Here is a 9,023-nt window from a genome sequence, read left to right on the forward strand (position 1 = left end):
GCATTGACGCCGTCATCAACACAGTCACGTGTGTTATGTCTCTTGTCTGAGTCAGCTGGGTTTCTTGTGTTTGGGGGAACCAGTGTCGATCTTCTGGCGGAGCACTAGTTCCAGGTTGACATTTCAGGAGCATGGCGGACGGTCCAGAGGCGGATGTTGACGAGCCGCCCAGTATCAACTTCCCTCCGCTCATCACTGTGTCTGATCTGCCCAGTGCCACTGCTGCAGGTAAACCATGTCTCAATGATCCACCAGTCCTGTCCGAGGAGCGTGTGTCCTCCATGAGACAATAACAGGAAGACTTCACGGAGCATGGCAACAATAACATATGTGCTGGTGCTGTTGGGGGTGACTCCTGTGTAAAAAGGTGTGTCACATGGAGTCAGTAAACATCCACAGTGTGTCTGAAATGTTCTGCTGTCATAGCTCTACAAATGATAAGAGTTATAATGGATGGATCAAAAAAAATGATGTAAACCCATTTCCACTAGTAAAAGAAAAATAATAAGATGAAAACTTGTCATTAAAATGACAAACGTTTTGCGAAATAATGACTCATCTCAAAATAAAGAATTAATATCTCAAAATAATGAGTTAGTCTCCCAAAATAATCACATAATATTTCAAAATTAAGTCTTAGTATCTCAAAATAACAAGAAACCTTCCCAAAATAATGACTTGTGTGTCATTATTTCCAGAACGTTTCTAATTATAATGACTTACAGGATCTTTTTTTTCCATCACATTGGTGAAACTGGGCTTTCATCAGAAGTTGACCATTCAAGCTCATATATATTTACTACAAGTGGTGGACACAGAAACTGTAACACCTGCACAGTAAAATGCAATGTAACACTTCAGCACTGCAATAATTACATTTGGGAAGCTTGTGTTAAATCTCTTAATAGAGCGTGTCAGGGAGGTCTTGGTTTAGTTCTGTGGTGTTGTTGTTGTTACTGTGACCTGTCTGTTTGTGGGACCCAAGAGGAGCCCGGGGACCACCAGAGAGTTTCAGGAGCTCAGCACAAGCACGATGAGTCATTTTACAACAGATTCTTGCCACATTCAGCTGGGACATTTGTACAGTTATGCAGCAAATATGGAGTGAGAAAAGCACTGTCAAATGCAGAATTCTCAAATACGTATATTCTTTGTGTAATTTCACTATACCGTCTAAAACAGGAAAACAACTGGAGATCTGTGCTGAAAAGCAATAAAGCAGGCAGAGTTCATTGCATCGCCATACATCTATATATTATAGAACTGTACATATGTGTATGTCATTGTCATTATTATCATACTGTGTACAGCTTACGTTATGCATGTTACGTATTATATATTAATAATATGTTATTTGTACAGTTTGCTTTCTTAAGTTTTCTTTTTCTTCTTATATTGTGTATATATTGTATACTATGTGCCCCCTGGGACAAATAAAGTGTTGGATTTGAAGGAACTAGTGCATAGCATACATCAGATATGATGGTGCTTTGATTGCAGATTTCAGTATTTTGCATTGGTTGCAGAACGAGCCATAGTTTGACAGCTTCTTATCTGCGTGTGCTCACCAGGCCGTAACCTTAAGGAATGGCTCCAGGAGCAGTTCTGCGACAAACCTCTGGAGCAGGATGACATGCAGCTGCACAACGCAGCCTACGTCGGAGATCTGGAAACCCTGAGGAACCTTCTGCAGGAAGACAGCTTCAGACGGTGGGGGGTGGGGGGCGGGGTCAGTTTTTTGTTTTGTTGTTGAGGTGTAAAATAGTCTTTGTCCCCCGACGGTCACACTGTGCTCCGTGTTACAGCAGAACTGGCAGCTTGTGTCCATGTGTGGCACTAAGTGGTTTGTGGTTTGTTCAGTAGGTTTAGCTGAGTGACAGCCTGAGAGACACACATGCTGCACAGAATATGGCATTACACGTCTCCACCACAAAGCAGTCTTGTACTGCATAACACACGCCATGTGCTGGGTGCTTTTATCCTCATTGCCTTTGCAGTGCTATAACAAAATGCGTCCTTTTTTCTCACAGTGTGCCTCAAGGCCACGGTGGGACTCGAACACTTCACTGTCACATGGATACTGTCCGTACAGTTAGTGAAACTTGTCGTGCTCATACAGTAGAGTGGTCATTTAACCCCAATCCCACAGTGGTTGTGTGCAGCACTCAGGCTCCACACCCAGCCAACCCATTATTATGGGTTTAGGGCAGTTCATGTCCATTCCACATGGTTTACAGCATGCTGTTATTTCAATAAAACACTTTTTATTTCTTTGGGTTCTCCCTGCCCTGCCTATCCCAACGTGCCTGAGGCAGCCAGCAGTGTTGAAAGCAGTATATTAGAGCAGGTATCTGTAAATACTGAATTTGTGATGACCACACAGCACTGATATTTTTAAGACTTTGGCAAGTTTATTGTTTTTAATGTGGTTTTATGGTCATTGGCCGGCTTTGATTCTACAAAAATCCATCGAAAACCTCAAGCAAGCATTTCAAATCCAATATGTTGGATCTCAGGATACAATGATTCATTTTTTATTATTATTTTTGTGTCATGTATAATTAATATGCCCAGACGGAAAAGGCTTAGAGACCATAATCCAGAGTATAAAACATAAATTACAAATAATACTAAACAATAAACCATCCTGATGTTTTTTCCAAGCTTCAGAAACAAAGGTAACCAACTTATAAGTGTTAATATTTAATAACCTTTCCTTTCTGTCATCGTCATTGCACCAAAATATTTCTGTATTTTGAACTTTGAACTTTATTTATGATAGATATTCTTAACTCGTCATAATAAGGAAGAAAATGTGATTTATTCTCAACAAATCCTCCTGGATGTTTTTAAATCTGCAACTTCAAAAGGACTTTAAAGGATTCCAGTTCTCAACTGTGCAACTAAAGACCTTTTGACTCCTTGATACGTTTGTTATAACATAAGATTCAGCACCATAATGGCCCTTGATATGAGTATATGTTAGTCATTTAGTTTTTTGCAAGATATCTTTTCTCCATTATTCTTCTTCTTGTGTTCATGCTGATGATAAATTATTATTATATTGTAATTCAGTGTCCTCAAAAGAGCACTAAACACTGTAGCCCATGGAGAATTGATAAAGATAAAACCTTCCTATTGACCCCATATTCTCTTATATTAAGCAAACAATCCCACAGTCTTATCATTTCACATGTTTTGCCTTCAGGAATCAAACCCGTATCACCTGGACAGCCTATATAGAGTCTGCTGTTTTACATTCTTTGAAACCCCATATCCCTGAAGCATAATTTAATATACAACTAATAAAAACAATAACCACCCTCCTCTCCCTTGGTGCCAGGCGTATCAATGAGAAGTCTGTTTGGTGTTGTGGCTGTCTGCCCTGCACCCCTCTGAGGATCGCAGCCACAGCAGGACACGCTGCCAGCCTGGCCTATCTGATCGCCCAGGGAGCCGAGGTGGACCTAGTGGATGTAAAAGGTCAAACCGCCCTGTACGTAGCCGTGGTGAACGGTCACCTGGACTGTGTCAGGATCCTCCTCGAAGCCCGAGCCGATCCCAACGGAAGTCGGCACCACCGCAGCACGCCGCTGTACCACGCTGCGCGGGTAGGAAGGCTGGACATACTGCAGGAGCTCATCAGGTGAGGTTGGGAGAGGATCAGGCTAAAACCTGCATATAATGGAGTTGTCATATACAGGTGGAATGTGTATCTTCACACAGTTTACTGAGGACAGGTTTTGTTTTATCTCCCACTGCTGAGAACTGGTGACAGCTGGTGCTCTTCATGCCAAACCAGTCCATCTTTGAGCCTTTCTTTTTCTGTTTCCTTTTAGTGTTTTACAAAATTTGGTTGTTTTTTTTAATCTCCGCCAGGCGTAAGAAAATACAATTCAACCCACAAAGTTTTCACAACATATTGGCTACTTGTGGTTGTAAAGAATACCTTCTCAAACATTATTATTACACAGTTTGTGTCTTCTTCAGGGCATCAAGGTTTAAGTGTGTCCATGGTTCCCTCTGTCCAGGTTCAAGGCTGATGTAGACATCGACCACCAGCTGGGTCCCCGGCTCCTCTTAAGTGCTCACACCCTCAACACTCTGGTGGCGTGTCCTCTCTACATCAGCGCTGCCTACCACCACCTCCACTGTTTCCGGTTGCTGCTTCAGGCCGGCGCTCAGCCTGATTTCAACTACACGGGGCCCGTCTGCCAAGAGGCTCTGACCCGTGGCCTTGCCTCCTGCCTGCTGGACGCTGTACTGAGACACGGATGCGAGGTGGACTTCATCCACCTGCTGCTGGACCACGGGGCCAACCCGGCCTTTGTGCCCTGGGAGGGCTTAGAGCTGGAGGCTCCTAATCGGAGGAAGGTGGATCCGGAGGCGCTAAGGGTCTTCCTGGAGGCGAGGAGTGAGTAAAATCTGTGAATATGCAGGCATCAGTGAGGACCGATATTACTAACCATGTTTTTACTGTATTTTGATTGGCATGCACGAGAGGCCTTATACATTTAAAAGACATTTCGACATGCTACAGTAGAAACAGGTGTAGAAATGAACAATGGCTAAGTTCTATTTAACTGCTTCAGTTTCTGGGTCCTGCTATTGTGCACACTGTCAAACTGTCGGGACATTTAAATAGAGCGCAGCCATTGTAAATGTTATTGGTAACACCTGGGCTTTTTCTAAGTCCAAATGCCTGCTGTGGAGAAGGCCTACATGGCACATCGACAGAAGTTGTTCCATTTAGTTTAATGAACATAAACTCAGAAATGTTTTCTCAAGTTGCGATTGGTACGTCTTAATGCTTGTTAGAATTACTCTTGGATACATTGTGTCTTACAATTTGCTGACAGCTCAGACAATAGAAGCAAGAAGCTGACATGACTAACAACATGACAAGAACATTTTATAAAGATTCAGATTTAGATAATCGAGTAAAATTAAATAAAATGACTTTTTCCGTAATCCTGCTGACGAAAAGACAAACACAGAAAACATTACCTCCTTGGCAAAGGTAATAAACTGGTCTGACCCTGAAGTATTGTTCTGCTGCATCTGCTAAGGAGATGCCTTTGCTTTGTCTCTTCTCAGGATGCCCTCGCAGGCTGACGCACCTGTGTCGCATCAAGATCCGCAGAGCGATGGGTAAAAATCGCCTCAGCCACATACACTCGTTACCACTACCACAACCCATCAAGAACTTCCTGCTTCACCAAAACTGACAACTATCCACCTTCTCTTCTTTTATAAAGCTCTTCCAACTCAACCCAACTTGCTCATTGCTTATTATTTTCTGATAGTAAACGGTTAATCATTTTATTTTTCAAACAATTTGAAGTTACCAGTCATGTAATAGTCTTATCTTCCTATTATTATATTAATTTATTGATATATTCTTAACTTATCAGAGAAGCCTTGGTATGTCCTGAGTGTGTGTGTGTATCCTAAGTGTAACAGCCATTGTGAAAATGTCACTTGATGTGAAGCAAAGACTTAAACATGCCATGTGCTGAATGTCCCGTTCAGAGGCAGAGGAACGTTACCCAGATCCAGCTCCTTGAAATGCTCATTTATCTCTTAAACTATATAATATAATAATAATATATAAGATTAGTAGCCCTGTAGATTAGATTGGATTTTTGTATTCTAATTCTGCTTTCTTTCGATGCATTAAGCACTTTAATTCGTTTTTATGTGTTTACATTTGGTGATAGATAATTTTTTTAGCCGTATACCTTAATATTGACTTCTGGAAAATGGCCATAAGGATTGATCAGACCAGAAATACTAAAGGTAAAATTGTAGATTTTTAAGTAAGAAAAATGACCAGAAGATCTAAATGAGCAATTTTAAAGACCTGGATCTTAACTGAAAACACTGCTAGCAGGGTAACAATTCACACTTTGGGTTTAATTACTAATATACGTGTTACCATCATGTAGAAAATCTGTACTTTAAGCATATTTAACAAAACTCTCTCTGTGCATGACAATTATTCATGATGAATAGAACAACTTTGTATGTATTGCCTAGAAAGCTGCCTTCTCTCTGAGACTGTTGCACCTATCGGCTTCTCTACATGTCTGTGGCACAGCTTTGTGTCATTACTCACTCAGTGCATTTTTCTGTGTATATCTCGTCTTTGTTTGCATCCAGTAAATGTGCAATACTTCTATATCCTCCCCTGTATGTTTTTTTTAAATAATCTAAACCAACATAGGATGGCTCCCACACCGCTCGACAGCAGAGCTGCTCCTCTAAAGTAGGATCACTTTCCTACTTCCATCTTCTTCAGTGAACATGAGCTGTTCTAGTCCCAAATATCTGAGCCAGTGTCATCGGCACAGTCTCTGGAGTAAAGGTGCGGCAGATGGTGTTTGTTTTTTGATCCAGCAAGGCTTCAGCAGAATATTACTTAATCAGCTCTTTAGGGAAATCCCCCTCATATACAGTGCAGTACATTATGTATCGATTGTACAGGTCCATGCCTAGAGAGAGTTAAGTGATTAAAGTCTAGGATCTGTTCCCAAAAATGTGTCCTTAAATGTCTAAATAAAACAGAAACCGTGAAGGTGAGCAGACTGCCCCACTATAGATATTAAAGAAGAGCGGTTCATTATTCAAGTCAATTATGTTAAAGGGAACCTATAATGCTCATTGTCAGGTTCATACTTGTATTTAAGGTTTCTACTAGAACATGTTTACAAAAAACTAAATTCTGTCTGTCTGAATATATTTGTTTGTTGGGGCTTGTTGTTTTCTGACCTTGGAAGGCCACAAAGAACTGAGCGTGTTGTCTTATTTCACAGTCAGAGGGTTGTGTGCACTCCAGATACCCAAATGTAGCGCACAAGCACGGAAAAAGTTTCTCACATTACATCCCCCTCTCAAATGACATAATTATTCAGTATACAATGGCCTCATGTGCTAATAAGGTACAGTATGTGTATTTCTTTAACCCAGCTGATATGGAGGCTTATTGAACAATCATAATGTGTTGCACATTAAATTGATCACACGACCGATTGATCTCCATCTCAGTCATGTTGTTGCCTAATTCTCCCTGCTGTCTCTTGTGACATCCTCCAGAGAGAGTAACACAGTTTATTATAAGTGTGATAGAGCTCTGGATGGGACATTTGTTATTGTTTTGAAGCTGATAAATGAGAAAAGATGTCATAAAGTTTGAGAAAACCACAATTTGTTGAAAACCCAACTGGCCCCGTGGAAAATGCGGAGCCTGGGAACCCCAAGTGAAAGTAGCAGGGAACACAATGGCCAAGGGAGAAGAGGGCTGTCAATCCAAAACAGTCCTGGCAAAGACTTGAGAAGATGTATTGGGTTACTTTCTAAAGAAGCCTTGGGCGGGATTAAAGATCTGCAAACATGTTTCAAAGAATTGTCTTCTTTTCAGAGTCATAAAGCATCTAAGCAGCATTTAGGCTCTCATGGGACAGTTAAATGTTCCATTAAATACATAAATGAGTCGTAATCATATGTTGGACATGTTTGACATTTAAATAACAGTAAAAGCCATGCTTGAAAGGGAAGTTTGTGTGCACAGAAATGCACAGCTGTCACATGAGGTCTCTAGATGGCACTGTCTTCCTTTCAAGCATGGCAGACATCTCGATCCCAATTTCTCTCCTTCCCTTGCTCTCTCTTTCCTCTCATTTGTCTGTCGTTCACATCTCTTCCTTTGTCTCTCTTTCTTTCTTTCTTTCCTGTCGAGTTTTCTTCAGAGGATTCAGCATGTGTCCTCAAGAGCCTCATCCTTTCAGAAGTCATTGAAGCAAGTCTTTCATTAACAAAACACACACACACACACACACAGAATGAGCCCCTTTGCATCAGTGCAGAGTGGACAGTTTGGTAAACCACTATCTTCCTGTGGGGAGATTCCATTGTAAGAGACTTCTATTTCAAGTCCAAACTTATTTTATGTTACAATTTATTTAGAAAGGCCTCCTGCTACGTTCCCCATGGATGAATTCATCAGAGAGTTTTCACATGAAGAGTTTTATTCCACAGTGAGATAACTACGCAAGACCTGAAAGGCAAGTGAGAAAAACCAAATTCAGATGTTCTACGTCTCATGTGAACTTGCTGATGAACAGGTGGAAAATAGGTTTTGTCAAGATAATCTTTCTAAGAAGTGATTGATATACAGATATGTATGTGGTTGAGGTAGAGTATCTAGTTTTTGTCATTACTTATTTTTGTTTTATCTCATATTTAAAAGAAAAATGAATGTATACTGCAATAAAATGTCTTATTGATTTTTGCATGTCTATCAATAAAAACAGAAGAAAGAAGATAACATGAAGGCTTTTTGTCCTATTTAGAACATGGGGAAGTAGTGCGTTTCAGCCTTTTGTGGCCAAAATGAGTATTACAACAACAAACACCTGCCAAAACTATAAAAGTTTTCATTTTTACCTCTTCTTAAGTCATAAACACAGAGAGAAAGAAAGTAGATCAGACCTAGAAAATTGATCACCAGAACCTTTATTTCTCACATGCCTCTCAGGACTTCAATATATCTCACTGCATTAGTTAAAAAAGAAAAACTTGGTGACTTTCGCAAACTCTCTCCGGTTAAAAACTAAACACTGGCTACCTACATTAATAGTTTATTGGCTGCTTTGTACATGAGAACTTAAAATCGTGACCAGCATTATTTAAACACTAAAGTGATTTCCTTTGCCTTTGAACCAAAAGAGAAACAGAGATGGTAAAAGGTTTATTTCTTCAGAAAATCACTGGGAGCCTGGAAAAAGCTAAATGGTGTTATTCATTCCTAACTTTATTTGCACCACAAACTGCAATCAAAATCTAAACAGCCTCTGCTAATACCACCGCAGTGTTCCGCTTCAACTGGAGACCAGCATGCAAAGGGATGTTAAGCGCAGTGCAGCTCGTTTCATGAGGCGACCACAGCTCTTAGACGTGGATTAAAAGTTGTTTCCATGGATCTGGTGTTTTCATATAAAAATCTGCTGCTGTGTGTGTGTGTG

The 9,023-nt window shown here is 40.6% G+C and overlaps 1 protein-coding gene across 1 annotated transcript; it reads left to right on the forward strand.

Moving 5' to 3' along the window:
* Positions 1–7,029, forward strand: LOC115026639 (ankyrin repeat and SOCS box protein 1-like). The gene is made up of 5 exons (XM_029459521.1): positions 1–228; positions 1,572–1,710; positions 3,344–3,646; positions 4,032–4,414; positions 5,098–7,029. The coding sequence occupies exons 1-5, from the start codon at positions 132–134 to the stop codon at positions 5,226–5,228; spliced, it is 1,053 nt and encodes a 350-aa protein (XP_029315381.1). The 5' UTR covers positions 1–131; the 3' UTR covers positions 5,229–7,029.
* Positions 7,030–9,023: the final 1,994 nt, after the last annotated feature.

Source organism: Cottoperca gobio, chromosome 21 (assembly GCF_900634415.1).
Source record: "Cottoperca gobio chromosome 21, fCotGob3.1, whole genome shotgun sequence".
Classification (NCBI taxonomy): domain Eukaryota; kingdom Metazoa; phylum Chordata; class Actinopteri; order Perciformes; family Bovichtidae; genus Cottoperca; species Cottoperca gobio.